The sequence below is a fragment of the Pleuronectes platessa genome, chromosome 7 (genome assembly GCF_947347685.1).
Source record: "Pleuronectes platessa chromosome 7, fPlePla1.1, whole genome shotgun sequence".
Classification (NCBI taxonomy): domain Eukaryota; kingdom Metazoa; phylum Chordata; class Actinopteri; order Pleuronectiformes; family Pleuronectidae; genus Pleuronectes; species Pleuronectes platessa.
In genome coordinates, this window is record NC_070632.1 from 29,059,146 (window position 1) to 29,081,430 (window position 22,285).

Genomic DNA, 22,285 nt, shown 5'->3' on the forward strand with positions numbered 1-22,285 from the left:
TGGAGATGAGAGATTACATTCATTCACAAATTAATACTTTAGGTTGATGGGATGAAAGCTGTAAATTAAACATGGTGTTTAAGTTTCTGCAAATTAAAGAGTCTAGTGAAGTCAAGTGTTGTCTTTTATTTTGCACAGCAGTAAACATTTTCTCAATGTATGTGTTTGAAAACTATGATGGTATTTTTAAAGTTTGCTTTAAACTTTATTGAATACCTGAATAAATGTTAAATAATGTTCTTTTTAGCACAATACTTGAAACAAACCTCATTTAACGATAGTAAAGTAACAGCAGGCAAAAGTCTGAGACATGAGAATTGAAATTGGTGAGATTTCATATTTACTCATACAAAATTTGGTATGTATTTTTCATTAGTGACTACCCCAACAATTCTACAGATTAATTTGTACATCTAATCTTGTTATTTTTAGAAATTTCTTTTCAAATATCTATGACGGACATCATGAATCGTGAGATGAAGGGTGCCCACAGATTCTGCTTGTGTATAGGGCCCAGAATATTGTGCTACACTCCTGGATGTGGCAGAAAATTATAGCAAGGCTGAGATCAAAAGTTTATTCTAATCAGGACTGAAAAAGAGATGGCAGGAAGAATGGGACAGAGATAAAAAGGAAGAGGTGATAGTATCAAGAATGATGTTTGGTCATACAGATTTAAACAGCACCCTGCAGACCATGAACAGGCATGACAACGGCAGATGTGACAATTGTAATGAGTAGTAAACAGTGAGCATATATTTTAGTAGTAGTCTGTCCACAATATCATCGACAGAGATAGACACTCAAAAACTCGCTCCAAAGAAACAGTTTAACATTAAGTCAAAGAAAAATACTACTGAGGGACTATATTATATTCAGATTTCTGAAAAACACATTAGTTTCAAATTCTGACTCACACTCCTTTCCAGAAGGTGGCGGCAATCCGCCGATAAGTTGTTTGCCACCCGCCATTCAACATCAGAAGAAGAAGACGACGAAGAAGAAGAAGAAGAAGAAGAAGACGAAGAAGAAGAAGAATTTGTTCGATTTCGGTCGGTTTCATTTACTGCGTATCAGTCAGGGGCTTTTAATGCACAATAATGAACTATTGTGACTACGACTCTGACGGATATTCGTCCAATGAGGACGCAGACTACGTCCCATCAGGTGAGAACTGGCGCTTTACAAAACACTGGTTAGTTGCTACGGGAAAATCACCCGAGGATTCTACTGACGGTCGTTGTGCTGATGGATCATGACCTGAGATCATCCCAGGCAGGCACATAAGGAGCGAACGGGAGAAGTACCCCTTTATCATAATGGTCGTCCTTTGCTCGTACTTTTGGAATATGTTCTGAAATCGTTTTTGTATATTGGATTTCATAGTCACTCATTTCGAGGGTTGTTATCTTAGATGTAACGAACAAAGTACAATATATGGAGCGATTCATTAGGAACGATTTATGTGATGATGCTAATATAACTACCTATGACCTACTGTTCTCTAAACTTTACACAAAGCACTTGTTCAGTTTTAGTAATGCAAAAGTGAAAAAGCTTCAGGTGGCACAATGTGGACAATTGCAAGCCACATGTTTGTGGCTATAACAATACAAAGCACCTTTCAAACTCTGCTGAGGAATTCGGAGTCATAGTCTGACACAGTTGATGAATAACTAAATAAGTGTAATTGTCTGTTTGTATGTCAAGAGCGACAGAAACGAGTGGACACACACACACACACACACACACACACACACACACACACACACACAGTTCTAGAGGAAACCGAGTAACATAAAATATCCTTAAATCAGTCTATGTTGAAGACTGATATACTGATAGAAGTGTTTCAGAACTGTCTGTGTGAGTGAGTTGTGTGATGGAAATCTGAAAATACAAGAGAACACCAAATTTGTCTGAGTATTTTAATAGGGGCTTTTTGCAGAAATGATCAACATAGAATCACAGGAATCTCAGAGTGAAGATGCAAGTCATGTACAAGGATCTTATATAGGAGAACCAAGGCTGTCTCTCTGAGCCAGTTCAGACTGGTTCTGGACACAGTTTGAGAGAGGAATCAAAACACAGAAATCTGATTTACATATGTTTCCTTGGAGATAGAGCAGACATAAATTAATTTATTTTGAGAGTAAATAAGTGATATAAAGCTTTCAGGCCATAACAGTATTTAGACGTGTTATATAGGTTTCAGGTCACAAACAGTTCAGGTCATAAAAGTCTTTAGACAGGTCTGCAAATACTTACTTTTCAACTATAAATAGATTTCAACCACAATTAGTTTTTAGTATTTTTTCCACTACAGTTGCTACTTACCTTAACTTGCAAAGAGCTGACAAATCGTCTGGCGCTGTGAAACTTGCAGATGAATATGTTCTCACACATAATACAGTTTTGACTTGGATTCTGTTGTGTCGCCTCGATTTAATGATAATAATTCAGAGGAAATTGCAGGTTCTTCTGTTTTTCCCAAAGATGGTATAACAGTAGTGTAAATGTAAAGTGCAGAGAGGAAACTATATATTCTTTCTGGAAAAGGCGAGTGCATATTGTTGCTAATTGTTACGCGTTGAATAAGAATAAGATGCCCACAAACTTGGATGCATTGGACAGCTAGTCCTGTGTCAAAGAGGTTCTCTCTATCTTGGTTGGAGCTGCATCCCTTCTGGAAGGTTTTTTTTATTTTTAACCAACGCTAGTGATAAAGTACCATTAAAGGGATAGTTCACTCAAAAATGAAGTGGTCTTGTGTCTCACTTTACCCTGGCTATGGGGTAAAGTGATCCACTTACTTTTTCCACTTTAAAACTACCATAACAACACATGTTGTAATAGTTCAATCCTGACAGCTAGATTGATAACCACACATTCCAAAACTACTATCGGACTAGTAACAGAATCATGCGGATTGGTCAATTAAGCACATCTATGATTATTATGATTCATGTGATCTCTTGCAAACCCTAGCTTACCTGCACATTGTTTCTCTGTCAGATTGGCAGGGACCGGGATATTGTTTTTCTCTGCTTATTCAAATGCCAGTTCACGGCACTTAACTGGAGCAAGGCCATGGAACTGGTCAGCTAGTTGTTTCAAGTGTTTGGCTAGCTCCTCCTCCATCTCATCTGTGAATATTCTCTTTACCTCAGCTACTGCACCCCAGGATACTGATTTTACTTTCCCTTTCTCTTTTTTCTTTATAAATCTTTTGAGGGTTGTCTTGTCGATATTTCTATCCCTTCCAGCTTTTCTTAAGGACTTCTTACCTTGCATGAACTCAGCGGCTGCACTCCATCTCTGCAAGGGGTGTTTGGCCCAAGGTTGTCTTCCTGGTGTATAGTTTTCTTGGAATGATGGCGTTTCTACAATGTTTATGACATTAAAAATAAAACATATATAATGTAATATAACACTAAATTATGTTTAAGACTAAACTTAACTTGTGCTTCATGGTGGGGTAAAGTGAGACAGTGTCTCACTTTCCCTAACAGCATTTGTCCCAATTTACCCTCAGCCAACGTTTTAGAAAAAAACCCATCTCTTAGCAATTCAGGCTAATCTTCAGCTAGCATCAATCACATGGTTTTATATGTTGGAAGTTCACCAACATGTATGATATAAGTTTTTCTACCTGATTCAATTTGTTTTGACACAACAGTTGATTAAGTTCAAAGCATGGAAATTTACTTTTACATGCTAAAAACACATTTTTGTGAAAAAACATGCTTTCCACAGCACCAGCACCAACTTCTCCTTCATGGCAAGGGGGGAATGGGAAGGGCTTGAAAACATAATGGTCACCTGAGCACAAATGTGTTCCTTTGCCTAGATACAGGGGGTGTCTCACGTTACCCCGCTCTCCCCTACATGCCCAAAAATGTAATCTGTAACGTATTCCGTTACATTAACAAATCTGACTAACTTTTTCTGAATACTTGGATTACTTCCACATTGAATTGCATTTTATAAGTGTAGGAATGCGGCGTTGGTCAGTGAAGCAGCAGCAGTTTAAGCTCTGTGTCCGCGGATGCGTCGGGGCAGCTGGATGCGATGGAAGGGCAGCTCCGTAGATTCCCGTTCATGTCCGGATGGTCATGCAGCGGTATGGAGGCGCCGGGTCTCAGCAGGAACACCCCCATGCTGAACAACTCCGTCTCGCAGATGTGCATGTAGGGAATTTTAATATAAAAATATTAATGATTAATCGAAAATCGATCATAATTCTCCCGAGGATCGATTAAGACAATTTAATTGAATGCCCATCCCTAATGGTGACACTTGAAAATATGCGCTGCTGTACTCTTAAGCCCCGATGAGAGCAGCAGCTAGCCGCTGAGAGCTAGCTGGATTTGACGGTTCTCGACCTCTCAGTCTGGTTGTTGTCACGTCCTCACTCCCGGAACCCCTCACCCAGACCCGGGTCTGTCCGGGTACCCTACCCTGTTGACTGAGGGTCCGTGTGCGGAAACATGAAGCCGAGCAGCGGACGTAGTTCCGGGCTGCTACCTGCAGCTGCTAACATCCTCACTGTGCTACGTTCAAGGAAACTCGGATATTCTGACCTCCTGCCACATAACGAAATCCAGTTTTTTCGGCGATGAAAAAATAATGTCGAAGACGCGATTCTTAATGATCAATAATCGATCGTCTATTAATTATGCCCATCCCTACTTCCAAGAGCTTCAGGCTACAAACTGCGTTCTTCGCTGTAAGGTGAATGTCATGGAGAGCCGCTCAACACAATTGAATCTGAAGATTGTGGCGATCACAGAAGGAGAGGAGATTAACATAAACATAATTTAGTGTTATATTACATTATATATGTTTTATTTTTAATGTCATAAACATTGTAGAAACGCCATCATTCCAAGAAAACTATACACCAGGAAGACCCCTTCCCCGAGGGGAAGGGGTCAAATCAATAACATGTACTGATGAGATATGACTTACTTCGATATGATAGGGATGGAGAAGAGGAAGGAGAAGCTGGAAAGAGAAGCTCTGTGTGTCATAAATTCCCTTTGCGTCTTAGCGTCATCAGGGTTTTTTGCCTTGTAATCAATGATACAATGATACAGGCCGAATTTGGGGGTACACTGAGGCTCAAGGTAAATCTGACTGGCTACTGGTTTGTATGGTAGTACGATGAAAACCACGTGGCTCACTCAGTAGATCAGCCATCAATACCTCTATGCCTTCTAAACTAAACGCTTCCTATTTTAGAACATAGAAAAAGTAACATTCTGCCGCACTAACTAGCTCTAACTATAAGCTTTATCAAAAAGGAAGGTTTTGAGCCTAGAGGGGCTTGATGGCTAAAAGCTCTGGATCCTACTATACTTTTAGAGACTTTAGGGACGACAAGTAAGCCTGAATTCTGGGAGTGGAGTGCTCTAGTGGGTTGATAGGTAACTAACAGCTCTTTAAGGTAAAATGGCGCCATATTATTCAGGGCCTTGAAAGTGAGGAGGAGAATTTTAAATTCCATTCTAGATTTAACCGGAAGCCAGTGTAGCGATGCTAATACTGGAGAAATGTGCTCTCTTTTCTTTGTTCTAGTCAGGACACGTGCTGCGGCATTTTGGACAAGCTGTAGAGTCTTTAACGACTTACTGCTGGAGCCTGATAGTAATGAATTACAATAGTCCAGTCTCGATGTAACAAAGGCGTGGACTAGTTTTTCTGCATCTTTTTGCGAAAGGACATGTCTAATTTTTGAGATATTGCGCAAGTGGAAAAAGGCGGTCCTAGAAATTTGTTTAGCTGTGAATTAAAGAACAAACCAGGATCAAAGATCACTCCCAAGTTCCTGACTGTTTCATTGGAAGCAAGGGCAATGTCGTCTAGCGCAGCTATATCTTGAGATAATGTATCTCAAAGGTGTTTAGGGCCAAGTATTAGAACCTCTGTTTTATCTGAGTTTAGTAAGAGAAAATTGCGGGTCATCCAGGTTTTTATGTCCTTGAGACATGCGCGAAGTTTAGTTAATTGATTACTTGTTTTAGTCTTTGTAATAAAATTTGATTGTCAATTGTGTCGAATGCTGCACTGAGATCTAACAGAACGAGGACAGACACAAGTCCCTGATCTGAAGCTATTAGAAGGTCATTAGTGACTTTTGCTAAGGCTGTCTCTCTGCTGTGATTGGCTCTGAACCAAGACTGAAAGTCTTCATATATATTATTTTCCTTGAGAAACTCACACAGCTGATTGACTTCAACTTTTGTAAAGATTTTAGACATGAAGGGGAGATTAGATATTGGTCTGTAATTGGCTAAAACCTCTGGGTCTAGGGTGATTTTTTTTTTTTGAGAAGGGGTTTGATTACAGCTATTCTAAAAGACTGGTACATAACCTGATGATAATGACAGATTGATTGTATTAAGTAACGAACTATCAATTAGGGGCAGAATTTTTTTAAGTAACTTTGTCGAAATCTGATCTAAGATACAGGTTGTTGGTTTAGAACCTGAGATTATTTTGGTAAACTGATCACGGGTGATCAGAGAGAAACTGTCTAAATAATGGGTAGGATTCTCAGCCGTTTCAGAGATTTCTGTTGTTGGTAGGGTATTTGGGCCAATTGAGGGAACTGTTGGTTACCACAATGGTTTTGAACCTGGGTGAAGTTGTGGTAAATCCACATTGCTGCTTGTTGTTTCCCCCGAGATGGGGGCACGGCTAACCTGTTTGGCTTAAAGGTCGGTTAGGGTGGGACTGGGGTATGTTATATATGCCAGACTGGGGAATGTTTCAAATATTATTTAAATGTGATCAGCCTACTGTTTGTGTTATATCTGGGAGGCTTAGAAATACTCCTACTTCTGATACAGGGACAATAACATTTGTTACTTGGAATGTAAAAGGTATTGAGGTCAAATTAAGAGGGGGAAGGTGGTCTCACACCTGAAATCTCTGTATACTGCAGGGTTCGTACGGTCATGGAAAACCTGGAAAAGTCATGGAATTAAAAAATGTGTTTTTCCAGGCCTGGAAAAGTCATGGAAATTTGTTATATTCATATTTTCATGTCATTCCTTTTTAGGGATGGGCCTAATTCCTAATTCCTAATTGATCATTAAGAATTTCGTTGATGACAATTTTTTCATCGATGAAAACTATTGCATGTTCGCTATGTGGCAGGAGTTCGGAATATCCGAGTTGCCATGAACGCAGCACAGCGGGGATGTTAGCAGCTGAACCAAGCAGCTCGGAGTTGCCTCTGTTGCTCGCTCAAGGCCGAATTATAGTCCTGCGACTGCAACCGCGGAAGGCCACGCAGCTGCATCGACGGACTCGTTTTGGTTTATACTTCTCTAACATGCTGCGCGTGTTGCAACGCAATTCACCGCCAGAACACTAGGCAGAGTAACGTTGTTTGTCGAAGACAAAACGCACAAAGAAGAGATGTCTTCTTCTTCGTTGACTGTTTATTTAGATCGCCACTCCGGCTCCTCATAGCCTATTTCTGGCGGACAAATCGGCCAGTCAGTGACGGGTTATACAAGTGGTCCTACTTTCGGATCTCTTCTGCCAAGTGCTCTTCTATTTGGTCCATATTCGTTCTTCTAAATCTTCTGTTATTTCTGCGTATTGTGGGGCATGAATTCGGAAACTAGACTCAGGACGGGATGTAGTAACAGCCTTGCGGGCTTCGTGAGGCTCGCGTCGCTTTGTCGTGTAGTTACAAAAATTGGCGGACGCACGCAAGCCCGCAGAGGGCACGAAAGGGGCGTGTTGCGTGTCTTGCGTGCATGCGTGCGTGCATGCAACCCGACTATAATTCGGCCTGATGGTCCTGATATTGATGACCCTGACTTTTTTCGGAATGTTTTCAATTTAATACCTGATCTGAATTCTACTAACTTAATTATAGGGCGTTACTATAATTGTTAGTAGGGATTAGGGTTGTGCGATATTAGGAAAACAAGCGATATCAATAATGTTGTTTAATATCACGGTGACAATATAACTTGCCATAATAAAGAAACAGTCCCTGGCTATATACACAAAGACCACAGACAGCTCCACAGCCGGGAGAAGGTGCACAGCCTGGTCACAGCGCCACAAAGTCTGGCGCAGACACCATATCTCACAGCTGACTGTATTATTCTCAGGTTGTTGAACTTCTGAATGAGGAGATGAAGTTTGTACCTGTGTTGTGTTTGACAGCTGTGTTTTTCTGTTGTATTTGTTGTTGAAGCAATTTTTTGCCAGGTCTATCTTGAAAATCTAAAAGACTCCAAAATCTCAATGTCAAGAAGACTACCTACATGTGTGTGCGTGGGTGTATATATATTACGGTTACACGATACGTTTTTTTCTGGGCGATACGATAACTGATAATTACATGCTTCACATGGGTGATACCGATAATAATTTCAAGTTTCTTAAAAATAAATTCATAGCCTTTAGTTAATGCACACCTGAGGGTAAAATTGCAAAACATAGTAAGAAAATATGGATACATTTATATCAGTGCTGTCAGTTAAACGCGTTATTAACGGCATTTACGCAAACCCATTTTAACGCCGTCAATTTTTTCCTCGCAAGATTAACGCAGAGCTGCCAACTCTCACGCTTTCGCCGTGTGAGGTTAGTCCTCCCCCCACATATCCCCCCCGTATAAAACCAATAAATCTGCCTCGATTTTGGAGGCAGCTTGGCAATTTAAAAATCGTCATACACGAATCACGATTCGTAACTGAATCGCTTTTTTTCCACCATCCCTAGGTCAGGGCAAAGACACATTTAATTATGGTGTGGTATGTTTTTTTTTTTTATTATTACTTTTTTTTATCTTACTTACCATCATTTGGACTTGCCATCCCTAAAAAAAAAGTTAAATGTATATATCCGCCTTCTGTCATTTATCCTTACGTTCCCACAACAATATATGTATATAAAATGGGGATTTTTCGAGCTTATAGAAATTGTGATGAATCGTGTTTAATCACAGTTACCCTGTGATTAATCTGATTAAAAATTGTAAGCGTTTGACAGCCCTAATATATATATATTAGGGCTGTCAAACGCTAATATATATATACAGTGGAGGAAATAATTATTTGATCCCTCGCTGATTTTGTAAGTTTGCCCATTCACAAAGACACAAACAGTCTATAATTTTAATGGTAGGTTTATTACATAGTGAGAGATGGAATATCAAAAGGAAAATCCAAGAAATCACTTTAAATAAAATATATAAACAGACTTGCATTTTATCGAGTGAAATAAGTATTTGATCCCCTGCCAATAAATGGCTTAGTACTTGGTGGCAAAACCCTTGTTGGCAAGCACAGAGGTCAGACGTTTCTTGTAGTTAATTACCAGGTTTGTGCACGTATCAAGAGGAATCTTGGTCCACTCCTCTTTGCAAATCATCTCCAAATCCTTAAGGTTTCGAGGCTGTCGCTTCGCAACTCGAAGCTTCAGCTCCCTCCACAGATTTTCGATAGGATTAAGGTCCGGAGACTGACTTGGCCACTCCATGACCTTAATGTGTTTCCTTTTGAGCCACTCCTTTGTTGCCTTGGCCGTATGTTTTGGGTCATTGTCCTGCTGGAAGACCCATCCAGGACCCATTTTCAGTGCTCTGGCGGAGGGAAGAAGGTTGTCACTCAGGATTTTACGGTACATGGCCCCGTCCATCTTTCCATCAATGCGGTGAAGTCGTCCTGTCCCCTTAGCAGAGAAACACCCCCAAAGCATAATGCTTCCACCTCCCTACTTGACGGTGGGGATGGTGTTCTTGGGGTCATAGTCAGTATTTTTCCTCCTCCAAACACGGCGAGTCGAGTTGATGCCAAAGAGCTCAATTTTGGTTTCATCTGACCACAGCACCTGCTCCCAAGACTTCTCTGAATCATTCAGGTGATCATTGACGAACTTCAGACGGGCCTGTACATGCTTGAGCAGGGGGACCTTGCGGGCACTGCAGGATCTTAATCCATTGCGGCGTAGTGTGTTCCCAATGGTTTTCTTGTTGACTGTGGTCCCAGCTGCCTTGAGATCATTAGCAAGCTCCTCGCGTGTAGTTCTTGGATCATTTCTCACCTTCCTCATCATCAGTGATACCCCACGAGGTGAGATTTTGCAAGGAGCCCCAGAACGAGGACGATTGATGGTTGTTTTGTGCGTCTTCCATTTTCGAACGATCGCACCAACAGGTGTCTCCTTCTCACCCAGCTTCTTGCCTATGGTCTTGTAGCCCAATCCAGCCTTGTGCAGGTCTACAATCTTGTCCCTGATGTCCTTAGACAACTCTTTGGTCTTGCCCATGGTGGAGAGTTTGGAGTCTGACTGATGAATGCATGTACAGGTGTCTTTTATACAGGTGATTGGTGACTGATTGACACACAGGTGTCTTTGCTGCAGGTAACATGTTTTTTTCAGTGTATCTAAGGAGTAGGAGTATTTAACCAGTCTGTGGGAGCCAGAATTGTTGATGGTTGGCAGGGGATCAAATACTTATTTCACTCGATAAAATGCAAGTCTGTTTATATATTTTATTTAAAGTGATTTCCTGGATTTTCCTTTTGATATTCCATCTCTCACTATTGTAATAAACCTACCATTAAAATTATAGATTGTTTGTGTCTTTGTGAATGGGCAAACTTACAAAATCAGCGAGGGATCAAATAATTATTTCCTCCACTGTATATATATATGTACACAGTGAAGGAAAAAAGTATGTGATCCCTAACTATAAGCTTTATCAAAAAGACTAAAAAATCTAGAAAATCACTATGTATAAAAGTTATAAATTGATTTGCATTTAATTTTGTGGAAAAAAACATTTGAACCCCTTACAAAACATGACTAATATTTGTTGGAGAAACTGTTGTTGGCAAGCACAGAGTTCAGACATTTCTTGTAGTTGGTCACCGGGTTTGCACACATCTCAGGAGGGATTTTAGTCCACAACCCTTTGTTGTGCTGAGGGAAGAAGGTTGTTGCCCAAGATTTTACGGTTCATGGCCCCATCGATCATCCTCTCGATGCAGATACGTCATCCTGTCCCCATAGCAGATAAACAAACCCAAGGCAAAATGTTTCCACCTCCATGCTTGACGGTGGGGATGGTGTTCTAGTCATAATTTATCTTTCTCCAAACACGGCAAGTCAAAGAGCTTGATTTTAGTCTCATCTGACCACATCACCTTCTCCCCAGCCTTCGCTGAATCATTCAGGTGTTCATTTGCAAGCTTCAGACGGGCCTGTACGTGTGTCTTCTTGAGCAGGGGGACCTTGCAGTCGCTACAGGATTTTAATCCACAATGGCATAGTGTGTTACCAATGGTTTTCTTGGTGACTGTGGTCCAAGCTGTCTTGAGGTCATTAACAAGTTCCTCCCGTGTAGTTCGGATCCCTCACCTTTCTCATGATCATCAATACCCCACGAGACGAGATCTTGCGTGGAGCCCCAGACCAAGGGCGATTGATGCTAATTTTTTGTTTCTTCCATTTCCTGAAAAATCACACCAACAGTTGTCTACTTCTCACAAAGCTGCTTGCCGATGGTCTTGTAGCCCATTCCAGCCTTGTGCAGGTCTAAAATCTTGTCCCTGAAGTCCTTAGACAGCTCTTTGGTCTTGCCCATGGTGGAGAGGTTGGAATCTGATTAATTGATTCTGTGGACAGGTGTCTTTTATACAGACAACGAGCTGAGATTCGGAGTACTTTCTTAAAGTGAGAGGACTAATCTGACCGGTGGGAGCCAGAATTCATGCTGTTTGGTAGGGGATCAAATACTTATTTCTAGGGATGCACCGATTTATCGGCCGAACATCGGTAGCGGCCGATATTCGCCTCGTTTACTGATATAGGCTTATCGGTAATAAACTTGACTTTCACCGATATCATTGGCCGATGTTCATATTTGTTGTAAAACCGCTGGGCACGTGCCGCAGCTGAGGGAGCAGTCGCTCCGTCGCCCTCCTCTCCGCGGCCAGAGGCTCAGTGTGCGGCACCGGGAGGTCCTAATCCGGTGGCGCCTAACGGCGTCGCTGGTGGGGGGCTTTCTTTCTCTTGGACCGCGGGGCGGTGTCCATCGCCGGCGCGGAAGGCGGGCCGTTGGAGGGGACCGGGTACGGCGGTCGGCGGCGGCGACTCTGGACGCGTGTCGGGCCCTTCTCGCGGATCACCTCAGCTACGGCGACCGCTGGGGGAACCCTCCGGGTGGCGCCTAGCAGCTGACTGAGAACTGGTGCGGACCAGGGGAATCCGACTATTTAATTAAAACAAGCATCGCGAAGGGCCACGGTGGGTGTTGACGCGATGTGATTTATGCCCGACACTAAAAACAGGTAAAACTGAGGAGGGCTTGTTAAGTTATCTTGACTCACGCAGTGTAACTTGGCGTAAAAAGTATGAGCGTAGCGTCTGTTTAAGTACTTTATTCTCATGTGCACCTGCTCTATTCATCCGTCTCATGCACAGGTAACAAGGGAACTGACAACATACGTCATACACACAGAAGCCGTAACACCTCTAATAAACGGGCAATACTGCTACCGTAAAAGAATGAGAAGAGCGTTCTCTATAATGATACTTTAACAGGGCTGTTTTAGACAGGGTAAAAAGGTGCTGTTTTACATAATCCTTGTGGTATTTTGACCAAAATATGTTAGTCATTTCATTAAGATCCCAAGGAACCATTTCAACTTGCGGAAAAATGGTCATTATATGTCTCTGTTAAATAAAGTTTAGTTAAATCAAAGATTGTTTCATAAATCTGATTCAATTTGTGTCATTAAAAGATAAGAGTGATGAAGGGCTGAACATTTTTTAAATAGTGCTTTTTAAATAATTATTTAATTATTTTTCTGGCACAAAAGGGTGAATGAATAACAACAAAAAGAAAATAAACAAATATCGGTATCGGCTATCGGCCAGATTGTTATTTTAAATATCGGTATCGGCCAAGAATTTCCATATCGGTGCATCCCTACTTATTTCCCTGAATCAAATGCAAATCAATTTATAACTTTTAAATGTTGTGATTTTCTGGATTTTATTTGATTATAGAATATTCATTTCTTTGTCAGTGGGAAAATTTACAAAAGCGGCAAGGAATCAAATACCTATTTCCTTCACTGTATTAGACGCACAAAATAAATATTTCTTCTTCTTAATTTGATCTTCAATTTCTCTAACTTCTTCTTCTCATTCTTCTTTCTCCTTAGATGATAATTTAAGCGAGGATGACATTAACCAGTGTTTAAAGGAAGACCCTCTGTACGAAGATGATGTTGTACCACATCCTGATGATGTCAGCAAAACAAAAAGGAAGAAGAAGGCCATCAGCATGAGGTGAATGATTGATTGATTGATTGATTGATAGATAGATAGATAGATAGATAGATAGATTACTTTATTCATCCCCGAAGGGAAATTAAGTCGTCATAGCAGCCGGTACATTTGAATACAATAAAATACAATACAATAGAATAAAATAAAAAATATTGAGGTAGAAAGAATAAAAAACAGAAACACAAGATAAATAATTAATAATCAATAGCAGATGATGGTAATAGTACTGATGATATGATGGTAATGTTATTGTTAGACAGTATATAAAAAATAGTACAGTATATATAGTATATAATATAACATAATATATATTTATATATGATAGTAATTATACCAATATAATAGCAGTATATAGTAATAATGGCCGCAACAGTATATATAATAATAATAGTAAATATAATAATAATAATAATAACATGTACACATGTATAAATATGTGTATATAGACTTATATATACAAAGAATATACAAAGAGTATGATATAATATATGATATATAGTACGGGTATAAATATAAGTATTTGACGATACAATAGATAACATAATATACTATGAGTGTAAGAATATGTAGACAGTGTGCAAAAGACAGTATTATTGTATAAAATTATATATAGTATCAATATGTTAATAATTGATTAGAGTAAAGTAAGATACATCTTCGGCTTTTCTTATTAAAAGTAGGTGCTACTAATCAAAAAGACTTGCATTCACTGATGTCCTTGAAATATACAATTCACAGAAAGAGGAAGAAAGGAGTACTAAAATTCGAGATGGAAGGAGGGGATGGAGGTGAAGCACAAGAGTCCCATCCAGCACAGGAAGAGATGGTCAAATCCAGAGGGGAAGGAGATGTTGATGAAGAGAAATCGAAGAAAAAATCTGATGACCTCTGGGTGAGATTCCTGTCTGATGTTGGATCCAGACCTAAACAATCCACAGATAATGCACAGTCAAGTACCACACAGAAGGTAAAGATACCTGGTGTATATTCTAAACCCAAATGTATAACTAAAGCTACTTTTAGACAGAGTGAACTCTAGACTCGAGAAAAAATCCATATCGTGCATCCCTACTACGTACATATCTACTAAGTTAAATGACAATTTGAGTTATGGCCAATTCCCCAATAAGCCCTGCATTTGGCAAGAGTTTTTAGTTAATAGTGGCCAAATTTGGTGTTGATAGATTAAAAAAAACAAAACGTAGATTACTGATCCCATTACCGATTTTCAATTGGGGCAAAAGAGCAACAAATTTATCATGGTGGTCTATTAAGTCAATCAGAATTAGGGTGTGAGAGGCGTGGTGCTTCAAAATGTATATATTTGAGGCCTAATTACAGCGCCACCATGTAGCAGATTGAGTTCACGTTTCAGGGAAAGTTGATACACATCAATTACAGTCATTGTTCAAAGTTTTGTGGGTGCAGCTCATTCAAGCTAATAGATATCCTCAGTTGAAAAAGCGTAGATGACACTGACGAAGATTTCAAAAAAGTTATCGGTTATAAGAGCAGGTGTCTGTGGCGATGTGCTTTAACAAAGTGACATTATCTCTGTAGAGGAATTAATACATTACATCCTGCCTCTCTATGGTACACCTGCCCCTCATTTGAATACTGCAGAGGATACGTTGCTATTGTGAACACGTCTGAGCAGTGAAAGGCAAACGGTGGAGAAAGTCTCGACCCAATTCTGACCAGATCCTCTGCAAGACATATATAGACATTGAAAATGGCTTAAAATGGTACATGTTTTAAAACAATTGGAAATGTTATGGTGCTTTCAGGGAGTAGACCGATTAAGTTAAAAGTAAGCTTTGACAGAGAATCCTGTTCTAAAGGTGGATTTAAAGAAACAACCAATTCTGTCCCAGTTCTCTGCTAGTTTTATAGACTGTGATCTATATATGAAATCTTGCAGAACCGTCCATCTGATTTTCAGAGAGCTGTAAACTGAGTTTATTTCTAACTTGGTCTCCAATAACTGTCACTGACCTCAGGTTATTTATAATATTTTAAAACTCTTAAAAACACCCGAAATTCTCTTAATCTTCCTACATCTGTCTTGTGTTATTATTTTCTTAAATCCTTTGTTGAAAAATGTCTGTTCTTAGATCTTCTCTAACTACGACCAATGACCATAACCCTCCTATCCCTCCTATGTGCCCAGCTGTCTTTTTTTCCTCCCCTCATACCAAGGAAGTGTATAATATAACATACAGAATTTAAAGATCCAGTACTTCAATATTTTATCCCAGTTTTTTGTAAATACCAATGAAAATGAAAAACATACATATAATAAAAAAAGAAAACAACCAAAACAGTAAAAAAAAAAAAGACAAATGTGTATACAGTAGTTGTGCTGTGAGGCTACAGGTTGATATCAGTTAGACAGACAGAGGACCAGCTAAATTAATATACATAGCAGACAAGTCAGTCTCACTAAGGAGGCAACGTAGACAGATTGTTAAAATGAAAAATGAAAGGTTTCCATTTCTTAATAAAATGATCCTTGAGTGCATATTAAATTTTTTCAAGACTCAAGGAAAACATTATTTCCTTTAGCCAGCCAGACTGAGATGGTGAAAGAGATTTCCACGCAAGCAGAATTCTATGGTGTGCCCAAAGAGTGGTGAAGGCAAGAATGTTTCTTGCTTTGGTCCCATATTGGGTAGATTTGGCTGGCACTCCAAGGTAACTAACCCTAATCCTAATGCAATTTTCACCTGGATCTCCTCTAATTCTATAGTCTGGTTTAGCTCAGCAATTTTTTTGACTAGGGAAATTTAGACCATCTTAGAATGTTGTCATTGGCCCTTTATTCAATTTAAATTCAGAACTGTATAGTTTAATGTAATAGGACTCAATGACTATTAATTTCCTGTGGATTTGTTACCAGGTTGCCTTGATTATCTTTATTTTCTTGGATCAATCTTGAGGCTGCATGTCTCTTTAACTGATGTGCTAACAGCAAACTGTTTTTGTCCACATACCTGTATATCAAACCATGGGAAAATAACAGTAACTGTTCGTTTTCTTTGTAGATAAATGAATCTCTAATTGCAGGTTCTCCCCTTTTTTAAGGAGTTCTGGTTAGGGATTGGAAACACATTGCTTATCGAAGTTGTAAATTGAATCAGTAAAATGTTGTCTCTTCTCCATTTTGTTTGATTAAGATATAAATTAAATAATTTCCCCTCGCTAAACTGTTTTTAGAGTATCCCACAGAAGGGAATAGGAGACTGAATTAGATGCATTAGTCCCAATAAAAGTATCTATGGATTGTGACATTTTTGTTACAGAAGTCTTTATCAGAGAGTAACTCGGGGTTCAGCCTCCATGGTGGTTGGTTCTTATGAATTAAGGTAAAGAAATTGTCTAGTTTCAAGGGGGCATGGTGGAAATTACAATGGCTAAATATGTCAACGAAGAAGTAATCAAATTGAAACACTTTCATATTTGAGTTGGAACACCTTTAGGGGTCTATATATCTATATTTTTCATAAACATCGAAAAGCTCTGAGACGTTTTTGAGTGAGGAATAATTTTAGGGCTTGAGTTGTCCAGGCTACGATCCATAACACTATTAAAATCCCCTCCCAAGATCGATTGATGTGTATTTAAGTTTGGAAGGGAGGCTAATAGTCTGTTGGCAAAGTCAACGTCATCCCAGTTCAGAGCGTACACATTCACATATAAAACCAGTATGTGGAATAGAGAGACCGTCACCATCATATAACATTTGTTGCAACAAATTGTGTTTTTTTGCTGATTAATATCGCAACCCCCTGTGTCCTGTTTTTTGGGGAGAAATTGGAGTGGCATACATAACTAATCCAAGTTTTACTCAGAAAATGGTCCAAAAGAAGGGTGTTCCTGGGTCCCTTTTTTTCATCTGTCCATTTACGGCTGTATTAATACGTTTTTTGCAGTACTACGGTTCGGATGTAGGCTTAGCCCATACAAAGTCAAAACACAAAAATAGAATAGAAATAGTAAATATGGAGATTTATTATAACAGAGTAATGTCATAGCTGAAATGTTCCATTAGACAAAATTAAGAAAAGATATTAATTAATTAATTAATTATAAAGCAGTGTATAAAGGTCCTGCACCTGTCCCATGTCCAAAAGCTTCAAAGAGAGGGGGCTCTCTCTGAAGGCTATCATGATTCTTGTAGTAGCCCAGACTGGACAAAGTAATCACCCTTTGAGTTTTTATGAAAACTGAAGGTTACCTTAATGTTTGGAAGGGGCGGATGAGGTGAGGGGTATTCTGCTGCAACATGACACTTCACTACTTTATGTCACTAAATTCTACACATTGCAACCTTAAGTACACCTGCTATTAACAATTGCTAATAAGTCAGTGTTTCCCCTACCATTATATTAGGGGAGGCGCCCTTTTTTTTATTTTTATATATATATATATATATATATATATATATAGCGCCAGATCTCAACACAAGTCATTTAATGTTACCTTTCCTATAAAACAGGTCTATAGCTTTGCTCTTTTATTAAACAAACTAAATGGCCTTATGTTATTTATCTTATTTATACGACGGCATGTCATTTCAGTCTGATCACTCAATTCTGTTTTCACGTTCGAGTAATTGTTAGGTTCCGACTGCTTTCCGGATGATGCACAAATATACTTGCCATTAAAATTTAAAACTAGGAGTTCACTGCAGCCTCTTTTTGACTGCCAAAATTGCGTTAAATCATTGAACTTTAATTCTTCCAACTAAATTTTATCAAAACTGAGGTTGTGTTCAGACACGCTGAACTGCTCTAACCCCTTATATTCACTCCTCTGTTAAGTGTCTTGGTGTTTATTTTGCCAGTGTTTTTAAACTTGACATGCAGATTTCCTCCGTTGTTAGGTCTAGTATCTTTCAGTTGAGACTTATAGCTAAGGTAAAGGCCTATATTCCACCTAAATAGCTAGAGAGGGTGATCCATGACTTCATAACTTTGCGACTTGATTACTGTAATTCCTTGTATGTGGGCTTAGACCAGTCAACTTTTCAATGCCTGCAATCTAAAATGTTGCTGCTCGCCTCCCGACAGGAAAAAAACAATGAGGAACCATATAACACCTGTGTTGTGCTCCCTCCACTGGCTTCCTGTTAGTCATAGGATCGATTTTTTTGTTTAACTTTGAAATCTCTTAATGGACTATTACCACCTTACCTAGCTGAACTGAGGTCAGCCGCTCATGGCTTTGCTTAAAATGAGGCTCATAACAAGAGACGATCAAGCCTTTGCAGTAGTCGCCCCAAACTTGTGGAACAGCTTACCACTCCATGTTAGATCTGCCCCCTCTTTTGCACACTTCGAATCATTGTTAAAACACATCTCCTCTATTTGGCCTTCAATTTTAGTTGAGAATGTTTTATCTCCGCAGGTTTTATTATTTTTAATTTTTTGTCATTGGTATTTTGATGTATTGCGTGTTGCTGTTTTCTTGTGTACCTTGTTACTTCTATAAATCACTCAACCAAGTTGTTTAAAATGTGCTATATAATAAATGCTATGAATATTCTCAGTGTCTCTTTTTTTCAATTGGATTATTGTTTTGTTTTTATCCTCAGGCAGACTCTCCAGCAATGAAGACTGCTCTTTTGACTAAAGAAACAACAGCATCAGAACCTGCCAACGTCACCGTCACTAAAGTGTTTGACTTTGCTGGAGAAGAAGTTAGGTATGCCTCTGAATCAGTGTTAATTTTGTTGACGAAAACGATGACGAAAAATATTCGTTAACTATCTTTTTACCATGACTAAGACGAGACGAAGACATCACGAAAACGGATCTTTGAAAATAAAAACTATGACTAAATCTATTTTAACTTTCGTTGACGAGCTGAGACGAAAATGTTGGTGGTTGACTAAGTCTCAGTCATTTTTTTAATCAGGCCGTCATGAAATATCAGGAGCGGGCGAGTGAGTGTGTGTGTGTCTGGGTGTGTGTCTGTGCGCCAGATAGCGCACCGGTCCCGAAGCTCCGCCCCCCGCCCCGCTCACTCGCTCAGAGACACAATGAGATCAGAGCTCGTTAACGTGAAGCAGCCGCTCAGTGACTGACTGCTTCTTAACAGTGAAAACACAGAGTTTCTCTGGTCTCAGCTGCTCAGAGATCAGCGCCTCAGCTTCTTGATCAGAGCAGAAGCTGCAGGTGGTTTGTACCGAGCTTCAGTATCTGTGTTCGCCTCCAGTCTGACCTGCTCTCGCTTTTTGTTTTCACATTTAAAACTAAATATATATTTTTAAGCTATTAGGCTGCAGCTATATGTGTTTATTTATTTCAAAATAGGGTACTTCTTATTCAGATAGCCCTACAAAGTTCTGTGTTTAATTTATTTCAAAGTAGGCCGACACTTGCCTGTGTGTTTTCTTCTCTTCATAAGCGTTTGTGTTTTCCTTTGATGTAACAGGTACAAATAGCAAAAAATGTCAAGAGTTTGTCATTCTATAATTACGTAAATGCAACAAACTATAGTTTAGTATAGTATAACTTAATGGAAGCTGGGGGGAAGCTAGCTGCCTCCGTGTAGCTTCAAGCTTTTGAATTAGCAACGCAGTTTGGAAACAAGACCGGGCAACCGCTGCGCTAAGAAACGATAAAGCTCTGTAGACGATGCAGTAAACATGGCCCTTGTCGGCGTGTTCATTTATCCCAAAGATGAGAAGAGTCTGGTCTAATTAAAGTATTTATTGAGAAACAATGAAAAGTCTAGGCCTAGGCTAAATCAGTTAGCAATAGGTAGTCAATAATGGCCCCGAACAGAAGGCGTTTGATATAATTATAACAGTAGGTTTAATGTGATTGGTTTAAAATATTGGAGGAGAGTCACCGCAAATTAATTTGGTCCTCCCTTATTGGTCCACAGCTGTAGTCCCACACCTCTTGTCACGGAATCCAGGAAGTGACAAGAAGCTGTACTCCGTCACGCTCCTACTCTACGCTGCCGGTTGCTAGACAACTCTCCCTCTCCTGACAGTTCGATGTTGTTTCATAAACTAGCCTTGAGTAGAGAATGTTATGTTTTCTGCTCCCTCGGCTGCACTGACTGTCCCATAACAAAGTCAATCTGAACCTGGGACATCTGCTCGAAACTCTACGTGATGTCGAATGATTCCGAGGGAATTACGCCTTAATATGTAAAAGTTAGAAATGAGATCAGGTTTAAAGTACAGTACATTGAATGTCACAAATTCACAGTCTTCACAACAGGCCGCAGCTCTTAGCAGACCTTTTATCAAGACAGGTGTGAGACTAACCAGTGTTTTTGACCCACAAACATTTCTAGCTAATTCCAAATATTGAACACTAAGAGAAAAGGTTATTATTAATGATTTGTATAAAGGCTTTAAATCCGGCCCAATCGGCTCCTGCCCCCACCCTCCTTTCACTTGTTCAGAGTTCTGTTTCCATACTCTTCACTCACAGACCCCCAGAGAAGCTAAGATTTTAAATTCTCCACACCCTTCACTTCATCCTCCAGCACCTGGACTCCAGGCCAGATTATACCCCCATGATATCAGTAGTGTTGAATGACATACACAAGAATTACTGAATTTTTTTACATTTTATTGGGGGGTTCAGCTTTGTCAGGTAAATTAAGGGAGAAAGCTAACTAACTTAAATCTTAAAACTCTAAACGTAGACTTTTATTACTTCAACCAGAAAAACTGATAACAACATCAAAACATCCACAAAGATCAAAACACTTCTCAATAGTGTTACACATTAAAATAAAAGCACATTCCCAAAACATAATGCAATTGTAATATAATATAATAAAACCTTAAACTTCAACTTCTAAGATTAGCAAGTCCTCGCTACAATATAAATGTTCAGAGTTAAACACTGATAACAACATCAAAATGATCATACTTGTTTTCAAGATAAAGTGCATGTTCTGTTGATGACTGCAGATTGAAGCTTGCGGGATAGGTCAATTAATCCATGGAGTCACCGACTTTTGTGTGGATGACGATGTCGCAACTCAACAGATTCGCTGTGGCCATGATCTCTGCATCAGTTGCCCAGACTCCATCACGAGAGATGCCAGAGGTGTTCACATATTCATTCACATTTTTGTTCAAGTAGTCCTGTAGATTTTTTGCCAAGTCAGTGTTCATGTGGTGGACGACTTTATCTCTGAGAAGGGAGTGGTTGTCCTCTGATCCTGTCAGGATGTAGCTGATGGCCCGGAAGTAGCAGTTCCCATCACCTTTGGCTTTACAGTGGATATCAAAAGTCTACACACCCCTGTTAAATTTCAAGGTTTTTGTGATGTAAACACATGAGACAAAGATAAATCCTGTCCAAACTTTTTCCACCTTTAATGTGACTTATCACATGAACAATTCGGTTTAAAAACAAATTGAAATCTTTTAGGAGGAAAAAAAAAAAACATACAATAGCCTGGTTGCATAAGTGTGCACACCCTTAACCTAATACTTTGTTGAAGCACCTTTTGATTTTATTACAGCACTCAGTCTTTTGGGGTAGGAGTCTATCAGAATGGCACATTTTGACTTGCCAATATTTGCCCACTCTTATTTGCAAAAGTGCTTGCGAGGGCATCTCTTGTGCACAGCCCTCTTCAGATCACCCCACAGATGTTCAATTGGAATCTGGGCTCTCGCTGGGCCATTCCAAAACATGAATCTTCTTCTGATGAAGCCATGCTTTTGTTGATTTGGATGTATACTTTGGGTCTTTGTCATGCTGATAGGTGAAATTCCTCTTCATCTTCAGCTTTCTAACAGAAGCCTGAAGGTTTTGTGCCAAAACTTACTGGTATTTGGAACTGTTCATAATTCCCTCCACCTTGACTAAGGCCCCTGTTCCAGCTGAAGTAAATCAGCCCCAAAGCATGATGCTGCCACCCCCATGCTTCACTGTGGGTATGGTGTTCTTTGGGTGATGTGCAGTGT

At 39.6% G+C, this 22,285-nt stretch overlaps 1 protein-coding gene across 2 annotated transcripts in view; it reads left to right on the forward strand.

The window, feature by feature from the left end:
* Positions 1-976: 976 nt before the first annotated feature.
* The window catches only part of cfdp1 (craniofacial development protein 1), a 41,929-nt gene continuing 20,620 nt past the window's right edge, over positions 977-22,285 (forward strand). Inside the window, exons 1-4 of one of the 2 annotated variants that reach the window (XM_053427758.1) lie at positions 977-1,167; positions 13,209-13,335; positions 14,074-14,302; positions 18,932-19,041. In XM_053427758.1, coding sequence (XP_053283733.1) covers positions 1,101-1,167; positions 13,209-13,335; positions 14,074-14,302; positions 18,932-19,041 — 533 coding nt within the window. In that variant the 5' untranslated portion in view covers positions 977-1,100. The remainder of the gene's footprint in view (positions 1,168-13,208; positions 13,336-14,073; positions 14,303-18,931; positions 19,042-22,285) is intronic. The other variant, XM_053427759.1, reaches the window with a different exon arrangement.